Source organism: Heterodontus francisci, chromosome 9 (genome assembly GCF_036365525.1).
Source record: "Heterodontus francisci isolate sHetFra1 chromosome 9, sHetFra1.hap1, whole genome shotgun sequence".
Classification (NCBI taxonomy): domain Eukaryota; kingdom Metazoa; phylum Chordata; class Chondrichthyes; order Heterodontiformes; family Heterodontidae; genus Heterodontus; species Heterodontus francisci.
Genome location: NC_090379.1, coordinates 103,349,270 through 103,376,541, shown reverse-complemented (window position 1 = coordinate 103,376,541; position 27,272 = coordinate 103,349,270). Strand labels below are relative to the sequence as shown.

General features: G+C 43.5%; 1 protein-coding gene across 1 annotated transcript in view; it reads right to left on the bottom strand.

The window, feature by feature from the left end:
• Nucleotides 1-27,272, bottom strand: part of bahd1 (bromo adjacent homology domain containing 1) — a 127,180-nt gene that overhangs the window by 56,619 nt on the left and 43,289 nt on the right. Inside the window, exons 4-5 of the mRNA XM_068038182.1 lie at nucleotides 15,655-16,046; nucleotides 757-916 (exon numbers count right to left, since the gene is read on the bottom strand). Coding sequence (XP_067894283.1) covers nucleotides 757-916; nucleotides 15,655-16,046 — 552 coding nt within the window. The remainder of the gene's footprint in view (nucleotides 1-756; nucleotides 917-15,654; nucleotides 16,047-27,272) is intronic.

Sequence of the window (27,272 nt, the reverse complement as noted above, 5' to 3'; positions counted from 1 at the left end):
CTAGATGACAGTCCCCAACTGGTCGAGGGCACCCCAAGAAGCACCCGCCTCCCCAACGCTTTGTCGATTTTACACTGATGTAGATTTCCTCATTCACAGTGGGGCGGGGGGAGGGGGGGGGGGGGAGCCGTGGAAATTAGATGGGGTATAAGACCCCACCTTCCCCAGCAAGAGAGAATCACTTAACCTCTACATGGCAGACCACGCAACAGCAGATCTCCACAGGCCTGGCCCCTTTAAGAATCAATTGGACAGATGCCACTTTAAAAACACAGTGATAAGCAGGGATCCATTTCCAGTCTACAGCCATCAGTACCGATTACAGGGAGTTATGTAGAAGGGGGAAGGTGGCTAAGGGGAGAGCACATATTGTTCAAAGTACCCCCTCATCTTTTTATAGTGAGAACATACACACACAAAATGTAACATATGCAAATAAAGGCTTGCTTAGCAATCCTTTAGTTTAAAAAAAATTCTTACCCCACTGACAGCCTGTAAGCTGGAACTCTCTCCCTCCAGCCACTACCACCCACCCCCACAACCCAAGAGATTGGGTATCTCTTCTCTCCCTCCGCCCTCAGTTTAATAGACAAAATTTCGCTCCCTTCCCTGGATTACCCGACTAGACAGGATATTGGAAGACATCTATTTAGCCAACATCTGGAATAGTTGTGTGCTGCACAGATTCCAAAGTCCTAAAGGTAGCACCATGTCTCCTTGTAGGACCTGCTTGTTGCATTGAATCAACTGACTGACCTGATGTAGGGTCCTCCCAGAGTGCAGAAACCTTAGCAACATAAGGAATAGACTTCTTTCTGGGTCCTGACTTCAATAAAACAGTGTCCCGAACCTTGATCACTTCTCCATCCCTTTCAACTGCAGGATAGCACTTCCGAATCAGAAGCTCCACTTCACCCTGAAGAGCAAAAAGTTTTAGAGAAATAATGGTAAGAAAATATGAATGACAAATAAAAAGGCATTGAGCTCATCAAGCCTCCCTCCTCAGAGTCAGAAGACCATGTGTTCAAGTCCCACTCCAGAGACTTCAGCACAAAATCTCAGCTGACCTTCCCAGTAGAAGGCTGAGGAAGTGCTATCTTTCAAATGAAATGTTAAAGCGAGGCCCTGTTTGCCCTCTCCAATGAACACACGGCATTATTATTTCAAAAGTCAGGGGCGTTCTCCCTCGTACCCAAAACAATATTCATCTCAACCAATATCAGGGAAACTGATCATCTGGCTATTTGTGGGATCTTGCTGTGCGCAAATTGGTGAAATGCTTTCTACATTGCAGCAATGATTACATTTCAAAAGTGCTTCATTGGCTGTGAAGCACTTTGAGCCACCCTGAGGTTATGAAATGTGCTATGCAAATGCACGCTGTTGTTTTCCATATCCACTCCAAAAGGTAGCTCGAGTCTCAACTCGATGCTGCATAAAAGAATGGTTCCTTTTCTGATGATATGCCAGTAACCACAATTCACCATAAGAATGGCCAGTTTGCCTGAAGAGTGACACTATCTAAGGAATCGTATCCTAACAGCAGTCAAGAGTGTTCAGAACTGGGTCCAAGTGCAAGAATAATCATTGTGGAAGGTATCACCTGATTTTATTGCAATAGAAGAATAGCAGAACAAATACTGGTACCATCAAACAATTACAGCAGGTGTTGCTCTAAAAATAGAAGATTGCTGTTAGTATGTGTACAAATCCATAATGCCCAGTGTTCTTCAAAGTTAGGAAAAAGTAAATCTTAGAGGGTCTGCTAAATGAATAAATGCTGGTAATTGGGAAACAGTCCAAAATCGGAGCAATTCTGGCAGTCTTCATCAAATCAATGCCAATTTTTTGTTTTACTTTTACGATGATATATAAATACCATTCAGAATTTCAGACTAATCCCTTGTAGCACTCTATTCAGCAGAGAATCTTCAGTTTTTCAATTCAACTATTTTCAAGCCTTTTCCCATATATCTGTTTGCAGTCAGACCAAACATAAAATTGTAATGCAGTGTGTTTTAGGTAATATTAACGCTAGTTTAATCTTGGTGTTTGACTAGCTTTTCCATTGTGCTTTCACAGTACATAGATGTCTGAACTTCAAAGTCACATCTAAATTTTATTTGCAGTCTGTAAATCCTGACTGCATTACTGTCTATAGACAAAATTACAGCATTTTACTACATCCCATCTGGGAGTATATAAGTAGTAAGCCTCCCTCAATGGCGGTTAGTAAATAGTTCAGTCCAATGTGGTACTGAGCCATATGGACCAGAAATCCAAATTGAATTTTGACTCTGTTGCATTAGCTAATCTCAACTAGACTGGCAATAAGGGTACTACAATTGGCTTTAGCAAAATTGTTTAAAATCTCTACTTTGATTGAGTTACAGCAACTTACAGTGTGAGGACTTTGTGTGTAGCATTCTACTGCCCGTATCCTAAATTGCATCAAGTCCCGTTAGCCTAGATTAGCTCCCAGTCTGGCAATGCCTCAAATTTAAAATACTCATCTTTGTTCAAATCCCTTCATGGTCTTGCCCCTCCCTATCTCTTACCTCTCTCCAAGATCTCAGTTCTCCTACAATTCTAGACTCATGTGCATCCCCAGTTTCAATACCCCACCAATGGTGGCATGCCTTCAGCTGCATTGGCCCTAAGCTCTGGAATTCCCTCCCTAGGGTTTAAATAGAGTGGATAGGAAGGCCCTATCGCCTTTAGTTGAGGAGCCCATAAACAGGAGGCATAGATTTAGGGTGAGATGATGATTTAGAGGAGATTCGAAGGGAGATTTTCTCACTCAGTGGTGGGGATCTGGAACTCACTGCCTGAAAGGATGGTAGAGACAGAAACATTTAAAAGGTACTTGGATATGCACCTGAAGGGCCGTAACCTACAAGGCTACACACCAAGAGCTGGAAAGTGTATTAGATTGGATGGCTCCTTCTTGGCCAGCGCAGACACGATGGGCCAAATGGCCGCCTTCAGCACTGTAAATTTCTATGATTCTGTTACCATCTAATCAGGGATCTGACAGCAGAATGCAATCTTCTCGCCCAGCAACCACTGACATAGAATTTACAGCATATGTCATGCTGGACCCTCCCCCCCACAACCTGTCAAGAATGAGGCATATTAATTTTGCCATAGACACATTAAATTTCAAATTGTTGCCGGGAAGAGAAGGCCTGTACAAGGGCTGCCAGACACCTGGCTGGAAGTCATTTACATACCAATAGGGACAAGAGAGGTTACTTCCCTTATCCATTTAACCCACAATGGACTTTGAGCACCAGACATTGAAGGCAGGGAAGCGCATTCCAGAGACTGCTATGATGATACAATCCACAGAGCCAAGATATGGTCAGACCAGCTAGTCACATGACTAATTTGCTTAGCAACCTGCGTTTTTCTGAATTGTACAGTTTGAACTGAGACTACAGAATGCTCCTGGACTGAAGACCTCTCCTGTCTATCTGCTCCCATCTCTTTCTCACAGAACTCCAAATCCACTGAAGACACATGAACCCCAAGAGATAAATCTTGTTCACTGTAGGAGACTTTTAAGAAGAATACTGGGCCCCAACGAAAAGATCTACCTCCAATCAAGGATTCTACAGTGAGCTCAAGGAACTGTAACAAAAACCCTCATTAGATATTGCCTCAAACTTTTCCACTTTATTTCTTCTGCTCTTTTCTGTCTCTTTCTGCATGTCTGCGTATCGCATATGCATGCTAGCATGGGCGCATCGCATATCCGTGGGCATTAACCAAATTAGAGTTTGAGTTTAATAAAGTTCAACCTTTTTTCTTTAAGCCCGAGAAAACCTATTTGGTTAGTTTCTTTGCCTTATAATTGGAAGTTAGTGAACAAGGATTCACTAAGGGGGCGCAAAAAAAAAACTGTTTAAAATTAAACCCTGCTACAGTAAGACCAGGTGAAGGCTGAGAGGGAACCCTAGACCCCTTTCCAACCTGGTCACAACAAAAGAAACAGGGTATTCAGCCCAACAGGTCCATGCTGGTGTTTATGCTTCACACTAGCCTCCTCCCACCTTACCTCATCTAACCCCATCAGTCTATCCTTCTATTCTTTTCTCCCTCATGTAGTTATCTAGCTTCTCCTTCAAGGCATCTATATTATTTGCCTCAACTACTCATATTCCACAGTTCCACATTCTCATCACTCTCTGGTAAAGTAGTTTCTCCTCTTGTTATGATAGGTCACTAGGATGAGGGCCAGGAGTGAAGACGAGAAGTCCCACTTCATTTTTCTCTACTCTGAGGGATGCCAAGGCCAAATGCAACACCCACACTACAATCAGCCAATTCATGACAAGCACAAGTCCATATGGCTCAGTTCCAGTTTGACTTAGCTGGTAGCTCCACTCCAGGAACCTGATTACATAACCTAAGCCAGCATTCCAGTTCAGTACGGAAGGAATGCCAGTGATGCATTCCTTTGCTGAGATGTCAAAGCAAGGTCTTGATTACCTGTTGGGGCAGCCACTAAAGACCTCACAACACTATGGACAGTTTAGAGTTTTCTCTGGGTGTTGTGGTCATTATTCTGCCATCAAAAACCACCACCAAAACAGACAAACTGCACAGTCATAGCTTGCTGCATGCCCTCCATTACAATACAGTCTAGACTTCAAAAAAAACACTCAATTGGCTGTCTTTCACATTTTTGCTCATTTTGCAATGATACTTGAGAACCATGATGCAAGGAGGATATAGTGGTGCAGTGACTGTTACTGGACTAGTAATCCAGAGGCATGATGCAATAATACAAAAGCAAAATACTACAGATGCTAGAAATCTGAGAGGTCATTGAATTGAAACGTTAATGCTGTTTCTGTCTCCACAGATGCTGTCTGACTAGCTGAATTTTTATATCTAGTATAATAATCCAGCAAACACAAGTTCAAATGGCAGTTTGGGAATATGAATTCAGTGCTTTTGAAAAATCTAGAAATAAAAAGCTGGAATCATTAAGATTGACCACAATGTTTTTGGATTGTCAAAAAACCCCATCTGGTTCACGAATATCTTATAGTGAAGGAAACCTGCCGCCCTTATCCAATCTGGCCTATATGTGACTCTAGTCCCACTCCAACCTACTCTTAACTGTTGTCTGAAATGGCCTAGCCAGCCACTCAGTTATATCAAATCTCTACAATGCAGCAGTTGAAGTTGGCAGCCCATCGCCACCACCTCAGGGAAACAAGGGACGGTGGGGCAATGCCCATATCCTGAGAACTTTTTTTTAAAAAATCATTATCAGATTCCTGAGGAATAGCGTAGAGAAAAATTATTTGTCAGCTTCCATGAGTAGGCAGGATTCCCAAGTTTTGGCCAGTGACAACACAGTAGCATTTTATGCCATTCCAAGAGTTCCTGCTTTGAAAGAAACCTACAGGCATTAATTTAGTACCAGTTGAAAGATATTGAACCACTATGATAATTACTATCTATATATAGCATATACAACATACCAGTTAGAACAAGACATAGTGATGCACTGAGATACACTACCTAATAGCTATATATTTAGCATTAACATTTTAATTTATAGTTCACTAAGGAGTGGCTGCTTTAATTTAGGTTTTAGCTTTAAACTAAAGGCATCACTGGAATGCTCATCCCACATATTTTTGAGCACCTTTATGGATCACAATTCAAGGGAGAGAGGAGTAATTATGGTGCAATACTAAATGGTAATGGACCATAAAAACAAAATCATCTGCAAACCTCAGGAAAATAAATCAAGAAGCCACTTGGGCAATACATACAAAAGTGGTCCTCATCACCAAAACGTCCAGGGAGACACTTAATACAAAATTAAACTGGACAGTGGTTCTTTAATTGGGATATATTCACATTGGTGCGTCACTGCAATTTCTCTTCCCACCTCCCTCCCCCTAGCAGAAATATAAATCCCAACTGGTTTTGCCCCTACATAGTCAGTTATTCAGATATGACAAAATGAATAAACTTGGCCTGCTTTTTTTTAAAAAAAGAACTATCTTCAGAACACTGGCAAGGCCACATTTATTGGCCAACCCTAGTTGTCTAGAGAAGATGGTGGGCTGCCTTCAACCACTACAGCCCATGTAGTAATGGAGTTCCCATGATGCTGTTAAGTAGGGAGTTCCAGGACTTTGACTCAACAAAGATGAAGGAATGGCAATAATTATCCAAGTCAGGATGGTGTGTGACTTAGAATCTGCTGCTCATCTCTCTTGAATATGCATCACCAAATGGATGCAAAACCTCAAGGTTTTAACTCAATGTGGCAACTTGAAACAAAAAAAAAACTGCTGTGCATCTCAATGCAGTACAGTTAGCGCCAAATTCAGTTTGTTTACATCATGCAAGTAATTTCTGAATTCTTCCAAATCCCTTCCCACAAACTCCATCCCCTTACTGGCCACCATCTCATGCTGCACCAGACCGTTCACAACCTCTGCACCATATTTGAACCAGAGCTGAAATTTCTAACCCCATATCAACACATAGACCATCTATTTCCATCTCCATAATATTGCCGGTTTTTGGCCCTGTGCCAGCCTGTTACTGAAACCTCATTCATGCTTTCATTACCTCCAGACAAGACTGTTTCAATGTTCTTTTTGCCAGCTTCCTACCTTGTACACACTGTAAACTTAAACTCATCCAAAACTCTGCTGTCTATATCGCAATCCACATCAACATCCATTCACCCATCACCCACATGGTCATCGAATTACATAGGCATCCGGCCCACCACACCTCAATTTTAAAATGCTTACCCTTGTTTTCACATTCTTCCATGGACTCATGCACTCCAACTCTGGCCCCAATCTCTGCAACCTTCTCCTGCCTTACAACCAGCCAAGCTCAAGACTCATGCTCATCACCACTCCCTTGGCACCACCACTGGGGGCCATGCCTTCGGTCACATGGACCTGCAGCTCCAGAATTCCTTCCCTAAACCTTTCCACCTCTTTCTTTCCAAGACCTTCCTGAAAACCTACCTATGTGGCCATGCTTTTCGTCATCTGCCCCGATATGGCAAGAGTCATGACCAGAACATCATGGGTGGCTCAGCTGTGCAGGGAGGGAGGAGAAAAGACAGGAGAGCAATAGCAGTAAGGGATTCTATATTAGGGGAACAGATAGACGTTTCTGTGGTCGCAGACATGATTCCAGGATGGTATGTTGCCTCCCTAGTGCAAGGGTCATGGATATCACTGAGCAGCTACAGAGCATTCTGGAGGACGAGGGTGCACAGCCAGAGGTTGTGGTCCACATTGGTACCAACGATATAGGTAGAAAAAGGGACGAGGTCCTGCAGGCTGAGTTTAGGGAGTTAGGAGAGATTAGCAAGTAGGACCCCAAAGGTAGTAATCCCTGGGTTACTCCCAAGGCCACGTGCTACCGTGTATAGAAATAAGAGAATACACCAGATGAATGAGTGGCTGGAAAGATGGTGCAGGAGGGAGGGCTTCAGATTTCTGGGGTACTGGGATCAGTTCTGGGGAAGGTGGGACCTGTACAAGCCAGACAGTCTACACCTGAACAGAACTGGGATGAACATCCTTGCAGGGAAGTTTGCTAGTGCTGTTGGGGATGGTTTAAACAAGATTGGCAGGGGGATGAGAACCTGAGGACAGTTTCAGTTAAGACAAATTCAGAGCAGGGAACGTGAGGCAGAAAACTAGCGAGTGACTCTGAAAGACAGAAGTAGTAGAGGTTAAAAAGTGTGCAGCACAGGAGTTTGCAGTGTTAAAAAGGTATTTATTTAAATGCAAAGAATTAAAAAAATAAAGCTGATGAGCTGAGGGCACAGACAGACATGGCAGCATATCATTGCTGTAACGGAAACTTGGCTTAAAGAGGGGCAAAAATGGCAGCTCAACATCCCTGGATATAGAGTTTTCAGGCAAGATAGAGGGGGATAAAAAAAAAGTGGGGTTGTAACATTACTGGTTAAAGAATAATTTACAGCTGTGAGGAGGGAATGATATGCTAAAGGAATCATCAAATGATGCCATATGGGTTGAGCTCAGAAATTTAAAAAAAGGGCAGCCACACAACTACGAGTGCACTGAAGACCAAGTAGTGAGGAGAAAGAAGAATATGTAGGCAAATTTCTGAGTGAAAAAACAATAGGGCAATAATAGTTGGGGATTTCAACTACCCTAACATCAACTGGGATACAAACACTGAACTGCATTCAAGAGAACTTTTTTAACCTAACAAGCCTGGGAGGGGCCGCAATTCTAGATTTCGTTTTAGGAAATGAAGCTGGGCAAGTGGATGAAGTAGCAGTGGGTGATCACTTTGGAGCTAGTGACCATAATACAGTTATGTTTAGCATTACCATGGAAAAGGACAAAGACAGAACAGGAGTAAAAGTTCTATATTGCGGAAAGCAAATTATACGTGGACTGGATACAGCTAAATGAAGGAAAATCAGTGGCAAACCAGTAGGAGGCATTCAAAAGCGAGATTCTACAGGCACAGTGTAGGCATGTCCCCACAAAGAAAAAGGGGGGTACTGCCAAATCTAGAGCCCACTGGTTATCTAGAAGCATACAGGGTAAGATACAGCAGAAAAAGAATACTTCTGACAGTCACAAAAACATAATACTTTAGAAAGCTTAGAGGAGTGTAGAAAGTGAAGGGGTGAAGTAAAAAAGGAAATTAGGAAAGCAAAGAGATGGAATGAAAAACTATTGGCAGGTAAAATCAAGGAAAACCCAAAGATGTTTCATCAATTTGGCCTAACCATCAACCTCAAGAAAACAATCATGGGACAGGACATTAGAAATGCTCCATTCATCAATATTGGCGACCACGCTCTGGAAGTGGTTCAAGAGTTCACCTACCTAGGCTCAACTATCACCAGTAACCTGTCTCTCAATGCAGAAATCAACAAGTGCATGGGAAAGGCGTCCGCTGCTATGTCCAGACTAGCCAAGAGGGTGTGGGAAAATGGCGCACTGACACGGAACACAAAAGTCCGAGCATTTCAAGTCCGTGTCCTCAGTACCTTGCTCTATGGTAGCAAGACCTGGACAACGTATGTCAGCCAAGAGCAACGTCTCAACTCATTCCATTTTCGCTGCCTCTGGAGAATCCGTGGCATCAGGTGGCAGGACCGTATTTCCAATGCAGAAGTCCTTGAGGCGGCCAACGCCCCCCAGCATATACACCCTACTGAGCCAGTGGCGCTTGAGATGGCTTGGCCATGTGAGCCACATGGAAGATGGCAGGATCCCCAAGGACACATTGTACAGCGAGCTCGTCACTGGTATTAGACCCAACGGTCGTCCATGTCTCCACTTTAAAGACATCTACAAACGTGACATGAAGTCCTGTGACATCACTCACAAGTTGTGGGAGTCAGTTGCCAGTGATCGCCAGAGCTGGCGGACACCCATAAAGACGGAGCTAAAGAGTGGCGAGTCGAAGAGACTTAGCAGTTGGCAGGAAAAAAGACAGAAGTGCAAGGAGAGAGCCAACTGCGTAACAGCCCTGACAACCAATTTTATCTGCAGCGCCTGTGGAAGAGTCTGTCACTCTAGAATTGGCCTTTATAACCACTCCAGGCGCTGCTCCACAAAGCACTGACCACCTCTAGGCGCTTACCCATTGTCTCTCGAGACAAGGAGGCCAAAGAAGAAGGAGGACATGAATAGCAAGAGGATAACTAAGGAACAGGTAGGGCCTATCAGAGATGCACAAGAGAACTTATGCACAGACACAGAAGATGTGAGCAGGGTTCTTAATGAGTACTTTGTCTCTGTCTTCGCAAAGAAGAAGAATGATGCAGACATCACAGTTAAAAGAGGAGTTTGAAATATTAGATATGATAAGCATAATGAGCGAGGAAGTACTGGAGGGTCTGACATCCTTGAAAGTGGATAAATCAGCAGGGGCTGATGGATTGTATCTCAGGCTGTTAAAGGAAGCCAGGGAGGAAATAACGGATGCTCTGAAGATCATCTTCAAACCCTCACTAGAAATACAGGCGAGGTACCAGAGGATTGGAGGTATGCAAACGTTATACCATTGTTTAAAAAGGGTGAGGAGACAGGGCAAGTAATTGTAGGCCAGTCAGTCTGACCTCGGTGGCGGGAAAATTATTAGAATCAATTCTGAGAGATAGGAGAAACTGCTACTTAGAAAAGAACGGATTAATCAGGGATAGTCAGCATGGATTTGTTAATGGAAGGTCATGTCTTACTAACAACTGAATTTTGTGAGGAAGTAACAACGAAAATTAATGAGGATAGTGCAGTGGATGTGGTCTACATGGATTTTACTAAGGCCTTTGACAAGGTCCCACTGGCAGACTGGTCAGAAAAGTAAAAGCCCATGGGATACAGGGAAATGTGGCAAGTTGGATCCAAAATTGGCTCAGTGACAGGAAATAAAGGGTAATGGTTGACAGATGTATTTGCAAATGGAAGGCAGTTTCCAGTGGCATTCCACAGGGCTCAGTGTTGGGTTCCTTGCTGTTTGCGGTATATATTAATTAATGATTTGGACTTGAATGTGGGAGGTATGATTGGGAAATTTGCAGATGACACAAAAATTGGCCATGTAGTTGATAGTGAAGAGGACAGCTGTAGACTCCAGAATGACATCAATGGTTTGGTTGAGTGGTTGGAAAAGTAGCAAATGGAATTCAATCCGCAGAAGTGTGAGGTAATGCAGTGGGGAGGGCAAACAAAGCAAGGGAATACACAATCAATGGGAGGATATTGAGAGGGGTAGAGGAAGTGAGAGACCTTGGATGCATGTCCACAGGTGGCAGGACAGGTAGATGAAGTGAAGAAGGCATGTGGAATGCTTTCTTTTATAGGCCGAGGTATAGAACACAAAAGCAGGGATGTAATGCTGGAACTGTATAAAATGCTGATTAAGTCACAGCTGGAGTATTGTGTACAATTCTGGTCACGTTACAGGAAGGACATAATTGATCTGGAGACTGGAGAGGAGATATACAAGAATGTTGCCAGGGCTTGAAAATTGCAGCTATGAGGAAAGATTGGTTAGACTAGAGTTGTTTTCCTTAGAACGTAAGAGGCTGAGGGGTGACTTAATTGAGGTGTACAAAATTATGGAGGGGACCAGATAGAGTAGACAGGAAGGACTGGTTTCCTCTCGCGGAGAGGTCAGTTACCAGCGGGCACAGATTTAAGGTGATAGGTGGAAGTATTAGAGGGGACATGAGGAAAATCTTTTACACCCAGAGGGTGGTGGGTGCCTGGAATTTACTGCCCAGATCGGTGGTGGAGGCAGATACCCTCAACTCATTTAAAAAAGGTACCTGGACCTGTACTAGAAGTGTTGTAACCTGCAAGGCTACACACCAGGCGCTGGAACACTGGGCGGCTAGTTTTTCAGCCAGCGCAGATACTATGGACTCAATGGCCTCTTTTATGCCATAACTTTTCTATGGTCCATCTCCTCCAAATCACCACACTTCAAAAGTACTTCATGGCTATAAAGCGCTTTGGGACATCCTTAGATTATGAAAGGCGCTGTAGAAATAAAAATGTATTTTTTTCAAAAAACAAAGATATTGCTGATGCTCATCAAATTTGATATTTTGGTCAGCAGTATGGGTTGAATAGCACCTATTATGTAGTAAAACATCCCAAGATGCTTCATAGGAGCATTATCAAGCAAAATTTGACACCGAGTCACAGAGATATTCGAAGAGGGATTTGGCCAAACAGATAGGTTTTAAAGAGCGCCTTAAAGGGAGGAAGAGCGATACAGGCACCAAGAGGTTTAGGGAGGGGATTCCAGCGTTTAGACCCAAGGCAACTGAAGGCGCGGACTACCAATGGTGGAGCAATTAAAATCAGGAATGTGCAAGAGATCAGAATCTGATGAGCGCAGAGATATAGCGGTTGTGGGTGGCTGCAGGGTTGGAGGGCTATAGGAGGTTACAGACATAGGGAGAGATGAGGCCATGGAGGAATTTGAACACGAGGCAGAAAATTTTAAAGCTGAAGCACTGTTGTACCAAGAACCAATCAACAGTGAATGACCACAGGAGTGATGGGCGAATGGATATGGGCAGTGGAGTTTTGGATGAGTTCAGGTTTACAGTGGATGAAAGATAGGAGGGCCAGCCAGGACAGCTTTGCAATAGTCAAGTCTAGAGGCAACAAAGGCATGGATGCGAGTTTCAGCAGCAGTCGTGCTGACACAGGCAATGTTATGGAGGTGGACGTAACTGCTCTTGGCGATGGAGTAGATGCGGTCAGATGCTCATCTCGGGGTAAACCAGGACAGCAAGGTTGCAAATGGTCTGCTTCATCCTCAGACTGTGACCAAGGAGAGGGCTGGAGTAGGTGGCTAGGGAACAGAGATTTTGACGGGGACTGAAGACAGTTGCTTCAGTCTTCCCAATATTTAGTTGGGGGAATTACTTCTCAGCCAGGATCGGATGTCAGACAAGAAGTGAGACAAATCAGAGACAGTGGAGGGGCCGAGAGAGGTGGAGAGATAGAAATGCGTGTTGTCAGCATACATGCAAAACTGACATTGTGCTTCGGGATGATGTAATTGGGATGCAGCATGTTGAAGAGAACCAGGAGGCAGCCAAGGATAGATTCTCAGGGGGTACTCCAGAGGTAATGATGCGGGAGCAGGAGCAGAAACAGTTGCAGGTGATCCTCTGACTATGACTGGATAGATAAGAATAGAACTAGGGAAGGATAGTCCCATCCAGCTGGATGACTGAAGAGAGGCACTGAAGGAGGATGGTGTGGTCAACTGCATCAAAGGCTGCAGACAAGTCGAAAAAGGAGAGAGACAGTTTACCGCAGTCAATCATACGGGATGACATTTTTAAACTTTCATGGCTGTGGCGGGGTGTAACCTGATTAGAGAGATTCAAACCTGAAAGTTACGGGCAAGACGAGCAAAGATTTGGGAGATGACAACACATTCAAGGGCCTGAGGAAAAACGGAGGTTGAAGATGGGGCAGAGAGTGTCAAGGGTGGGTTTTATGCAGAGTGGGAGTGATCACAACAGATTTGCAGGTGGTTTGGGGGGGGGGGGGGGGGGGGGATGGCGGTGCATGGAAGAGTACCTGAGGAGAGGGAACCATTAATATTAGCCAACACGGGAACCAGAAAATAAAATTGGGGTGGTCAGCAGTTGGGTGAGAATAGCACTGGGGGAGCAGGTGGTGGATCTCACGGACAAGATGAGCTCAGAAAAGTCATGAGGGGAGTTAGGAGAGAAACTAGAGAAAGATGGGAGTGCAGGGTTCGACGGGGGTTACACCTTAGGGAAAGTCTGGCCTGTTGGGCTAAAGAAAAGGAGGGAAGGCGCAGAAGCAGCTGAATGGATTGTCGCAATCTTAGTGGCAAAGAAGTCCATGAGCTTCTCTCACTTGTTGGAGGGGAGGCTAGGAAGAGGCAGGGAAGAGGGGTTTAAGACGACAGTTTGTAGTGAAGAAAATCCAGGGGGTTATCTTTGCATTATGGGATGATCCTACAATAGTGAGCAGTTTTAGCCGAGGAGAGCAGGATTCAATAGTGCTTCATGTGATCTAACGAAATCTGGCGATGAAAGGTTAAACCAGATCTCCGCCATAAACTTTTAAGTTGGAGTCCTTTGGATGCACCAAGTCACTCCACAGGAGCATTATCAAACATTATTTTACAGAGTCACATAAGGTGATATTAGAACATGTAACAAGTAGGTTTTGAGGAGGGGCTTAAAGGAGGAGCAAGAGGTAGAGAGGTTTAGGGAGGGAATTCCAGATATGAGGACCTAGGCAGCTAAAGGCATGGTTGCCAATGGTAGGGTTATACAAATTGGAGGTGCACAAAGATCTTAGTGAGTTATAGGTGGTTACAGAGATCACTATACAGCATGTGGCATGCTGGATGTTATTAGCAAACTACAAGGGGGTCAAAGCAGAAGCAACAACAGTATTTAAAAATACTGAACAGTCTAAAATTATACTCAGTACTAGACAGCACCCTGCAAAACACATTAATCTATGGCTATACTCATTATAACCTCCTCAGTTCAAATCAACTTTCTTTGTATGCACCAACTATAATTTAAAGGGACTGTTCACATTTTTTGTTTTGGACAAAATGTTTGATGTAAATATCAAAGGCAGGAGCTGCTTGCAGTACTACATATAATCAACGAGGCTGAATACCTCTTCAGTCAAGATTTATAAGCATGATACCACAACTTAGAGGTTAATACTACTAGCAAAGGCTGAACAGGCTGGGGCTCTTTTTTTCTGAAAAAGAGAAGGCTCAGGGGTGACCTGATAGTTTGATTAACTGAAAGAAGGTTCTGTATTACAGTAAGCAGAGCTGACTTGACATAGTACTACAATGCGATTGTACAGTTAGCTGAACTATTTGCTCATGGAACAGGAGCAATGCTGAAACAGTTTAGATGAAAAAAAGCGTTCAATTGTGTGGCTATAGCAAACCTAGTCGGTACTATGCCTGGACCGAATTTTAATTTGACAGTTCACCATCAGTTTTAACACGTTCGGCATCCTTTCACGTGGGCAACGTGCACACCAATAGGTCATCTGAGTGACAAGATGGCCACAAAGCGTCAACGTTTGGTGCACCGCATAGTTAAGCACAAAAGATCTGCACCAAGCGGAACCCAAATGCCTACAGAAGGTAAAGCCAAGAGTTGCAACGAGCATCCAGCATCAGCTGACACCAGGCCCAGCTCTCTGGGCCAACAGAAGGGTGGAGCTTTTCTGCACGCTCATCACTTGTGGTCTGTGTTGCAATGAAAATAAGTTTTAGGAACATGGGAGCAGAGGGAGGACATTCAGCCCCTCGAGCCTGCTCCAGCATTCAATTAGATCACAGCCGATCTGTATCGTAACTTCAACTACTTACCCTCAATACACTCACCCAACAAAAATCTATCAACCTCTGCCTTAAAATTTACAACTGACCGCGAGCTTCATCAGCTTCTTGGAGAAAAAAAAACAGTAGAGATCCAAATTTCCACTACCCTTTGTGAGAAGATGTGCTTCCTGACATCACCCTGAATTAAAAAAAAAGTGTCTGGCTAAAGTAATATTGGCTGAGGGATAAATATTGGCAAGGTCACTGGGGAGGAGTTCTATGTTCTTCTTTGAAGTAGTGCCATGAAATCTTATGCCCACCTGAGGGGGCAGACGGGACTTCAGTTTTATGCCCCATCGGAAACACAGCACCTCAGACAAGGCAGTACTTTCTCAGTACTGCACTGGAGTATCAGCCTACATCTCAAACAGCAGCAAGGAAATTCTCCCATGTCTTGGTCAGTATTTATCCCTCAACCAACACCTAAAAACCATTAATTGGTCATTATCGGATTGCTGTATGTGGGAGCTTGCTGTGCACAAACTAGCTTCAGCTTTTCCTACGTTACAACAGTGATCCAAGCTTCAAAAGTACCTCATTAATTGTAAAGAGTTTTGGGATGTTCTGAGGTTGTGAAAGGTGCCACATAAATTTAAGTCTGTCTTTCTTCTAAATACTATTAATGATTATAATAACCATCGGAATTTGACTTTCTCGTCTCCATGATGTTCCTTTTTGAAAAGCAATCCCCAAGTTTCTCAATTAGGAAAAGCCTCTGCAATAACTACTTACCACAACATAGACAGGTTTCTCATATGGCTCCCCTACAGGGAGCCAGCCATTTGTAGCTCGTCTTCTGCTGATTCTCTGTTGCTTGCTCTCCGTGTGCCCTGTGCCTGCTTTGCTCTGCTGGGCTGGTGAACACGCAGGATTGCGGAGGCTGGACTTGGAGATACTGGGAGGTTTGGAGCTCTGAGGGCATTCCCGGCTCAGTTTCAGCATGGACAAGGTGTGGGGCCGAGAGGTTGCTGGTGTGTCTGAGCCAGAGCGCTGCAGGTGGGGGACAGGCTCAGCAGCAGGAGGGGCTGTGGGGACAGGGCAGCCTGAGACAGGGTTTGCTGGCGATACTGGATGACCTGTGACTGGGATGGTTACACTGAGCGGCTTCAAGGACTTGTATGCGTCTAGAAAGAAAAAGAAAAAAAAAAGATTAACCACCGACTCTCTATCAACTTCATTCCACCGAATCAAAAACAACAAATTTGTGGGGCTGAATGGCCTGCTCCTATTCCTATGTTCTTAATTCTACACTCATTCTAGGGCTTCCAAATAAAGAAATATTACAGATCAATCCTTACAATAATACTATCCATTACACTCTGCACTCAAAGTGCAATTCAGTTATAATACTGTTCCATATCTACCCTTAAACTATCATGGCCACACACTGCTACTATAAAATAAAATTATAACACCAACCCTCATTATAACTTGGTCTGTTCTGCATCCACCTTTCATTATAAAGGTTCAGCTGTCAGGCTAATCATCAATTATAAGAGAATGCTGCACATCTCATGCTAGTCATAAAAGGCAGTTGGAACTTTGCTGCACTCATAAAACTTGCAATAACGTGATATGTCCTTTATAACGCTGTTACACGCCCATAAGATTAATAGGAGTGGGAAAAATAATGCAATCCCTACTAAAAGACAATAGAAAAACCCGTAGAAATCAAAAATATAACAAAGTCAACATGGATTTCAAATGGGAAAGCCTTGCTTGACCAATCTCACTGAATTCTTTGGGGTAACAGAGTCTAGACAAGGGTAACAGAGGAGGTGTAATAGAACTAGATTTCCAAAAGGCCTTTGATAAGGTGCCACATAATAGGCTAACAAATAAGGTCAGATCATGCAGAGTCAGGGGATGATTAGCAGACTATATAGCTAGCTGGCGGCAAGACAGAAAGCAGAGAGTAGCTATTCAGTGTAGTAGGAAGTGGGGTCTCGCAAGGATCAGTGCTGGACCACTGTTGTACATAATTTATATCAACATTTAGACTTCCGAGTCAGAAACATTATTTCTAAATTTGCGGACAATACCATTTTGGAAGGGCTAGTCAACATTGAAGAGAACTGCAACAAATTCTAAGATGACATTAATAAATTTGCAGAATGGGCATATAATTGGCAAATGAATTTCAACATAAAATTTAATTTTTTTTATTCATTCATGGGATGTGGGACAGCATTTATTGCCCATCCCTAACTGCCCTCGAGAAGGTGGTGGTGAGCTGCCTTCTGGAACCACTGCAGTCCATCTGAGGTATGTCCACCCACAGTGCTATTAGGGAGTTCCAGGATTTTGACCCAGCGACAATGAAGGAACGGCGATATAGTTCCAAGTCAGGATGGCGTGCGACTTGGAGGGGAACTTGCAGGTGGTGGTGTTCCCATGCATTTGCTGCCCTTGTTCTTCTAGTTGGTAGAAGTCACGGGTTTGGAAGGTGCAGTCTAAGGACCCTTGGTGCATTGCTGCAGTGCATCTTGTAGATGGCACACACTGCTGCCACTGTGCGTCAGTGGTGGAGGGAGTGAATGTTTGTGGATGGGGTGCCAATCAAGCGGGCTGCTTTGTCCTGGATGGGTGCAGCTCCAACAACACAAGTGGAGAATATTCCATCACACTCCTGACTTGTGCCTTGTAGATGGTGGACAGGCTTTAGGGAGTCAGGTGGTGAGTTACTCGCTGCAGGATTCCTAGCCTCTGACCTGCTCTCGTAGCCACGGTATTTATTTGGCTACTCCAGTTCAGTTTCTGGTCAATGGTAGCCCCTAGGATATTGATAGTGGGGGATTCAGCGATGGTAATGCCATTGAATGTCAAGGGGGAGATGGTCAGATTCTCTCTTGTTGAAGATGGTCATTGCCTGGCATTTGCGTGGCGCGTATGCCTCTTGCCACTTATTAGCCCAAGCCTGGATATTGTCCAGGTCTTGCTGCATTTCTACACATACTGCTTCAGTATCTGAGGAGTCGCAAATGCTGCTGAACATTGTGCAATCATCAGCCAACATTCCCACTTCTGACATTATGATTGAAGGAAGGTCATTGATGAAGCAGCTGAAGATGGTTGGGCCTAGGACACTACCCTGAGGAACTCCTGCAGTGATGTCCTGGAGCTGAGATGATTGACCTCCAACAACCACAACCATCTTCCTTTGCACGAGGTATGACCAGTGGAGTTTTCCCTGATTCCCATTGACTTCAGTTTTGCTAGGGCTCCTTGATGCCATTCCCAGTCAAATGATGCCTTGATGTCAAGGGCAGTCACTCTCACCTCACCTCTTTAATTCAGCTCTTTTGTCCATGTTTAGACCAAGGGCTGTAATGAGGTCTAGGGCCGAATAGCGCTGACAGAACTCAAACTGAGCAGATAATTGCTGTGTAAGTGCCGCTTGATGGCACTAGCCACAAGCTTCTGACCACATGTGTGCCATCACTAATATTGTCTATTTCCACCTCTGTAATATCACCTGACTTTGCCCCTGCAACCCTCATTCATGCTTTTGTTACCTTGACAACTATTCCAATGCAGTCCGAGCTGTCTTCCCAATTTCTACCCACTGTAAACCTGAGGTCATCCAAAACTCTGCTGCCCGCGTCCTTACTTGCACCAAGTCCTGTTCACCTATCACCCCTGTGCTCACTGACCTACAATGGCTCCTGATCAAGCTCTCGTGCCAATCATGACCAAATCTATCTTTCCATGAGCCCAAAGAGCAATTGTTTCGAAAACACGGGACACACACACGTGGGTACAGTGAGAACACATCAGAATTCTTGGATCATCCAGTGCCAGAATCACTAATATAAAAGTTTTTTTTAATTTTAATCAAGACTGGTCAGTAACTATAAATAAATGACCCTCAAATGGGCTTTCTTGTCAGTTACTCAATTTTGAGTGATTACCATTCATTAGTACTCAGTTATACTTGTAAGACAATTGGCTAATCATTCAACTGCTCATTTCAACATTGATGCAATGTAAGTTCCCCTAGGTCCCAAGACTTAAGAGGGGGATTTGGTTAAGTGCAGGTAAAAAGTCCAGGACACTATCCTAAATTCCACCAGTTAATACTGAATCACTTCTGAGAGTTTACATCAACTACACATAACCTTGGGTACCAAATCAACTTCAGGAGTTTAGAACAAAGTGGTTGAGTGCAGACAATCAAGCTTCATACAAGATCAGAAAGATGGCATCCCCTCTAACTACGCATACAGGTTGCACTTCTATTACAGGTGGTGCAAAACAGTAACACATCACAAAAATGCTCAAAAACAAATAGACAATGGCAATACATCCACTGATTGTTGGAAACAAGTTCACCTGTATTAACATGCTCACATGCATCTATGCCTGCAGTTCCGGAATTTTATTATGCACTGATTCTGTCCCCTTCTCTTCCCACAACCCACCCCAACCCCTCAATCTTCAGCAATGAGGCCAAACAGTACAAGTGTTACTCTCTGTTCATGCTTCACTTTGAAAAAACATCGCTGCAGTCCTGCTTGATACTCAAGAACACAGTTACAGAAAACTTACAACTCCAAACCAGACAGCTTCAACTCCCATGTTCATACCTCTTCCCTCATGGCCTTGCTGCTCCCCTCAACCTACAATCCTCCGAGAACTGTGTTCCTCCAATTCTGACCTCTTGTGCATCCCAATTTCCTTTACCCCTCCATCAGCTGCCCAGGCCCAAAGCTGTGGAATTCACTTTCTGAACCCCTCACACTCACTCTCCTTTAATTCCCTCTTTAAAATCTACCTCTTTGATGAAGCATCTGGTTGCCTGTCCTAATATTTCCTTAGGTGACTCAGTATCAAATTTACATCTGATTAGGCTCCTGTGAAGTGCCTTGGGATGTTTAAGTATAGCATCTTACAGCACAGGATCAGTACATTTGGCCAGTTGTCCTTGTGCCGGCTCTTTGAAACTGCTACCCTAATTAGTCCTACACCCAGCATTTTTCCCCCAAAACCCTGCAAATTAATCTTCAAGTACATTCTCTTTGAAAGCTCTTATGGAATCTGCTTCCACCACTCTTTCATATGGTGCATTACCTTTGTGTGAAAAAAGTCCCCACATTTCCTCTCTAGTTCTTTTGGCAATTATTTTAAATTTACGACCTCTGGTTACCGACCCACTTGCTACAGGAAACGGTTTCTTCCTTATTTGCTCTGTCAAAACCTCTCAAGTCTCCCTTTAATCTTCTCTGCACCAAGAACAATCCCAGCTTCTCCAATCTGTCCACATAACTGAAATTCTTCAACCCTGGTAAACCTCTTCTGTACCCTCTCCAAGGTTTTGACATCATTCTTCAAGTGTGATGTCCAGAATTGGGCTGAGGCCTAACCAATGATTTGTAAAGGTCTAGGCATGATTTCCTTGTTCTTGTATTCTATATCTCTATTTACAAAGCCAAATATCCTGCATGCTTTCTTAACCACCTTATCAACATGCCCTACACCCTCAAAAATTTGTGAATATGCACCCCTCCCAGATCTCTCTACTTTTCACCCCCTAGTTTAGATTACACAGCCACTCCACGTCCTCCCAAAATGCATCATTTCATACTTATCTGCATTAAATTATATCTGCCATGCATTTGCCCATTTAATCAGTCTGTCTACATATTCCTGAAGTCTCTTACTATCCTGCTCGCTATTTTACCAGGATGGTAAGTTTTGCATCATCGGCAAACTTGGAAACTTACTCCCTGTACCCAACTCCAAGTCAATGATAAAGAGAAGCAATGGTTTCATCACCAACCCCTGGGGAACTCTACTGCATATTTCTCTTCCAATCAGAAAAACATTTGCTCACCATCACTCTCTGCCACCTATCTTACGCTAATCATGTGTTCAAGTTACCACCATTCCTTTAATCGCCTATGCTTCTATTTTGAGAATACGTCTGTTATGTGGTACTTTATCAAATGCCTTTTGGAAGTCCATATATACAGCATCGACTGAACTAGCTTCATTGATCCTCTCCGTTACATCAACAAACTCAATCAGTTACATAGACACAATCTGCCTTTAACAAATCTGTGCTGGTTATCCCTTCTTAACCCATGCTTCCCCAAGTACGAATTAACTTCTTCCTTGACAGTTGTCTCTGGTAGTTTTTCCCACCACTGAGACTGGCTGGCTTGTAGTAGCCAGGTTTATCCTCCTCCACTTTTTTTTTTGAATAGGGGTGTGATACTTGAAATCCTCCAGTCCTCTGGAACCTCTGCCATATCCAAGGAAGATTGAAATATTGTCAGAGCTTCTATTTTAAGCATCCTTGTTTCCCTCAACAGCCGAGGATGCAGCCCATCTGAACCGGATGATTTGTTATCTTTCAGTGATGGCAAGCTTTTTGGAACAACCTCCTTTCTATCAATTTTTATCCTATCCAAAATCTCTACTCCTTCCTCCTTTATCGTAACATTATCTTCATCTTCCTCTTTTGTGAAGACAGATGCAAAATAGTCATTCAGTACCTCTGTCCACAAGACGATTTCCTTCTTGCCCCAATTGACCCCACCATTCATTTAATTATTTATGTTTAAGAAAGATTTTTGGGTTACCTTTTATGTTACCTGCTCTTTTCTCATTTTCTCTTTGCTGTTCTTGTATCCTTTTTCAATTTCCACCGCACACTCTATTCTACCGGATTTTTTCCCCACAGTATTCTGTATCTGACATTAGTCATAAACCTTCTCGTTTTATTTTAACCTCTATTTCCTTGACCAATCAGGGAGTTCTAACTTTGGATGCCCCATCTTCACTCCTTATGAGAATACACTTGGGTTGTGCCCGAACTATCTTCACCTTGAAGGCCTGCCATTACTAATTTACTGTTTTCCTAGCCAGTCTCCCTTCTCCTTCCGGTTGCGCATTTACACCATTGATTTTTCTGTGTACCTTTCCATAACTAGTTTAAACCTAACTATATTAGCAAATCTCTTCCACTGAAACACATTTCACTTGCCCTACTTCATTCCTCAGTTAGACCCAACATTGCTTCCTTCTTCCAATACAAAAGCAAAATACTGCAGATGCTGGAAATCTGAAATAAAAAGAATGCTAGAAATACTCAGCAGGTCAAGCAACATCTGTGGAGAGAGAAACTCAGTTAATGTTTCAGATAGATGACTTTTTGCCAAAACTGACTAGTTCCGATAGGTTTCCCTTTCCACAAATGCTGTCTGACCTGTTGAGTATTTCAGCACTTTTTTTTTTACATTTTTGCCTCCTTCCTTGTTGAGCTGGAAACATGCTGACGTAGAAAGTTCTCCTGTGGATATTTTAAGCATTCTTTTAATTCCTTGCACTTTACACTGTTTTTCTCCAGTGTATATGCGGGTAATTGAAATTAAGACACCCACACCCCTAGTATTACTGCTATATTAATTTTACATTTCTCTAAAATGTTTCCAAATATTTTCTCATCTTTCTCCTTCTCACTATTTGGGGGTCTACAGTAAACAACCAGCAAGGTAACAGCTCCTTAACTCTAACCAAATTAATTCAGCTTCTGATCCCTCTAGTACATTGCTCTTCTGTAGAACCGTAATATCATCCTTGATCAATACAACCACCCATCCTGTCATTTTTCCTTCCCTAACCCTCCTGGATACACTGTAGCTAGGTATGTTCAGCTCCCATTTGTACCCATGTTTAAGCCAGGTCTCCACTGTAGACACTACATCATAACACCATACAACTACAAGTGCCTGCAGCTCATCAACCTTATTGTAACACTCCTTGCATTAACACACATGCATTCCAACACCACACTGGTTTGCTTTCTTTCTTCCATCTAATTCTGCGCTATCTACATTATTCTTTATTCTGTTGCTGTCTGTCCCTCAGTTTTTTGCACCTCATCTCAACTCTACTGTTGGGCAACTAGACTTCTCACCCTGTCAAATTAGTTTAAACCCTCCCCCACAGCACTACTTAACGTCCCACAAAGAAACTGATCCCAGCCCTTTTCAGGTGAACCTGACCAGCCTGTAAGGTACCCCACCACCCATCCCAGAACTGGTCCCAATGCCCCAGGATTCTGAAGCCCTCCCTCCCGCACCACTTTTCCAGCCATGTGTTCACCTGCACTATCTTCCCCTTTCTGTACTCACTAGCATGTGGCACAGAGTAATCCACAGATTACGACCTTTGGAAGTCCTAGCTTCTACTACGCTGCCTGAAGGACCTCAATCTTTCTCCTTTTTAAAAAAAAAATTGTCCATGGATGAGAGTCGCTAGCAAGGCAAACATTTGTTGCCCATCCTTAAAATGCCCTTGAGGTGGTAGTGAGCCTCCGCCTTGAACCACTGCTGTCCAGATGGTGTAGGTACACTCACAGTGCTATTAGGGAGTGCGCTCCAGGATTTTGACCCAGTGTCATTTGGTTCCAACACAAATTGTGACTTTTGACTGTTCTCCTTCCTCTCGCAAACTATACCATGCTCATTCAGTGATATCCCACATGAAATGCATTAAGGGGAGGCGGTGGTGTAGTGGTATCACTGGACTACTAATCCAGAGCCCAGGCTAATGCTCTAGGGACATGGGTTCGAATCCCACCATGGCAGATGGTGAAATTTGAATTCAAGTAATAAATCTGGAATTAAAAGCTAGTCTAATGATGCCCATGAAACCATTGTCGATTGTCGTTAAAAACCCATCTGGTTCACTAATGTCCTTTAGGGAAGGAAATCTGCCATCCTTACCTGGTCTGGCCTATATGTGACTCCAGATCCACAGTAATGTGGTTGACTCTTAAAATGCCCTCTGAAATGGCCCAGCAAGCCAATCAGTTGTCAAGGGCAATTAGGATGGGCAACAAATGCTGGCCCTGCCAGTGACAGCCACATCCCACAAACGAATAAAAAAAATATATATAAATGCAGTTGTTGTTTTGCTGCTAGTCTCCTGAGCCATTGTTAAGCTACAACTAACCTAGTTCTTTAAATCAAGACCTGGAGAGAGCAGCATCAGTGAGCTGCCTGCAGCATGGCTTGCACAACACTTCTGAAATGGTTCAGTGATGGTGAAGCAACTCTGGACATCACGAGAAGGCATTAGAATGAACTTTCTTTCCATGTGTTTTTCCTGAGCCCAACAGCAGACCCGAGGTGAGTGATCAAGTTTGCCACCAGAATGGATTTAACAGTATGAACAACAGGAATCTATTCCCAGGGTCCCAAATGCCTCTACATTAGAATGCAGTCACTAGAATGTGAAGACAGACTTGCATTTATACAGCACCTTTCATCACCTCAGGACATTGCAAAGCACTTCACAGACAATGAAGTAGTCACCGTTATAACGTAGGAAACGCGGCAGCCAATTTGCACACAGCAAGGTCCCACAAATAGCAGAGATAATTACTAAATCTGTTTCAGTGATGCAGACTGAGGGATAAACGGCAGCTACAACATCACAGACAACTCCCCTGCATTTTCTTGGAATGCCATATGATCTTTTACTTCAACCCGAATGCACCTCGGTTTAACATCTCGAACGACAGCACCTCTGACAGTGCAGCATTCCCTCAGTACTGCACTGGAGCGTCAGCCTGGATTTCGTGCTTACGTCTCTGGAGTGGGGCTTGAACCCATGACCTTGTGACTCAGAGACAAGAGTGTGACCAACTGTACCACAGTGGACACAATCCAACTCCCAGCTTTTGAACAAATCAGCCTAGCCCGCTAATCCACCAAATATGACTACAATTACCCCACTGGAAAGTAGGATAACCGGATTCAGGATAACCACCAGGACCTTGATGTCTGCAAGTCTCCCAGTATGTGTTGCAAACAAGTACCAGCACAAAAACAGTTTCACATTACCCCCAATCTCAGGGAACTCGGTCAAATTTCAGCCCAAGCCAATTTCAATACAGCTAGCACAGAACAGCACCATAATTGCAAAAAACTTTCATAGACAACAGCAACACCTTCATTGAATGCTCTGGTCATTCCTCTCTATTTTTAAACGACTGGCTAGCATTGTTGCAGCCAGAATATTGAGCTCAAGTGTAAAGTCTCAGTAACTCTTGCCAGCCAGTATTTTGACTGACTGCATCTTTACCGACGTTACTCCCTTACACGGTCAGGCTCAGTAATTTATTCAAGATAACCCAGTAAAGTCAGTGTACTCACTAACTAAACGAAAACTTGAACAGGGTCCTAATGCCAAGATTTCCTTTAAATATGCTTGTTTAACCTGTGAACATAAAACTCCCGATTTGGCCAGGGTTTTAATATGGTATTTTCAATAGTATAGCCTACTGCTGGCCCAGTCCTTATTTAAATACTCATCTTACTCCCTCAGGTATACAGTCTCCTTTAGAAACCTGTTGCGTTCATCTCATGGTCACATCTTTATTTCACTAGAACATTTTCAGGATCTTTGGCCTTATAATGCAACTCAGGTCAAAGAGCAACACTAGCTCAATAAAATATTCACTTTCTGACCCTTTCTTCTTCCTAGACATTCTTCTCCTTCCCATCTCCCTCAAACTGCAGAGGTTTAACATTTCAAGTTAAAAAATATTTGGCTGTCCTTTGCTTGAAAGATAGCAGCACAATGATGGAAGTTAAATGGTTAAATTATAGAGACCTGTTGCTTAAATTTGGCTTGTATTCCCTTGAGTACAGGGGATTGCAGGGTGATCGAGGCAAGGTATTTAAAAATGTTAAAAAAGGATAGAGAAAATGGGGAGAAACTTTCTACTGGTAAGAGGTTCAGTAACCAGATTTAAGGTAATCGGCAAAAGAGATTAGTTTTTTTTTACAAAACAAGTATAACTAAGGAGAGAGTAGGGCCCATAAAAGACCAAAAAGGTGTAGGGGCAAAAGATGTTGATATGGGTTCTTAATGAATACTTTGCGTCTGTCTTCACAAAAGAGAGGGACGATGTAGATATTGTAGTTAAGCAGGAGTGAGACGTATTGGATATGATTAACATAGGGAGAGAGGAAGTATCCGTGAAAGTTGATAGATCACCAGGGCCAGATGAAATGCACCCTAGGCTGTTAAAAGCAAGAGAGGAACTAGCAGAAGGTCTGACCATCATTTTCCAGTCCTCACTGGATACAGGCGTGGTGCCAGAGGGCTGGAGAATTGCTAACATTGTACCTCTGTTTAAAAAGAGAGCGAGGAATAGACCAAATAATTACAGACCAGTCAGTCTAACCTCAGTAGTGGGCAAATTATTGGAATTTATTTGGAGAGACAGGATAAACTGTCATTTAGAAAGGCACACGTTAATCAATGATAGTCAGCATGGATTTGTTAAGGGAAGATCTTGTTTGACTAACGTGATCAAATTTTTTGAAGTAACAAGGAAGATAGATGAGGGCAGTGCAATTGATGTGGTCTACCTGGATTTTAGCAAAGCTTTTGACAAGGTCCCACATGGTAGACTGGTTAAAAAATAAAATCCCATGGGATCCAGGGAAATGCAACAAGGTGGATACAAAATTGGCTCAGTGGCAGGAAACAAAGGGCAATTGTTGACGACTGTTTTAGCAACTGGAGGGCTGTTTTCAATGGCATTCCACAGGGCCCCTGCTATATATTAACGAATTGGACGTAAATGTAGGGGGCATGATCATGTTTGCAGACGACACAAAGATCGGCCATGTGGTAAATAGTGAGGATAGCTGTAAGCTGTCGGAAGATATTGATGGTCTGGTCAGATGGCCAGAAAAGTGGCAAATGGAATTCAACCTGGAGAAGCGTGAGGTGATGCATTTGGGGAGGTCAAACAAGGCAAAAGTATTTTCACATTTATTGTGTATTCCAAGTGTAGAGGAAGCGAGGGACCTTGGAGAGAATGTCCACAGATTCCTGAAGGTAGGAGGACAGGTCAATAAGGTGGTTAAAAAGGCATATAGAATCCTTTCCTTTATTAGCCGAGGTACAGAATACAAGAGCAGGGAGGTTATGCTGGAACTGTATAACTCATTGGTTAGGCCACAACTTGAGTACGGTGTGCAGTTCTGGTCACCTCATTACAGAAAGGATGTAATTGCACTAGAGGGGGTACAGAGGAGATTTATGAGGATGTTGCCAGGACTGGAAAAATGGAGCTATGAGAAAAGACTGGATAGGCTGGGGTTGTTCTCCTTGGAACAGAGAAGGCTGGGGGGAGAATCTGATTGAAAGCTACAAAATTTTGAGGGGCCTGGATAGAGTGGAGGTGAAGGGCCTATTCACCTTAGCAAAGAGATCAGTGACTAGGCAGCATAGATTTAAAGTGATTGGTAGAAAGATTAGAGGGGAGATGAGGAAAAGCTTTTTCACCCAGAGGGTGGGGGAGGGTCTGGAACTCACTGCCT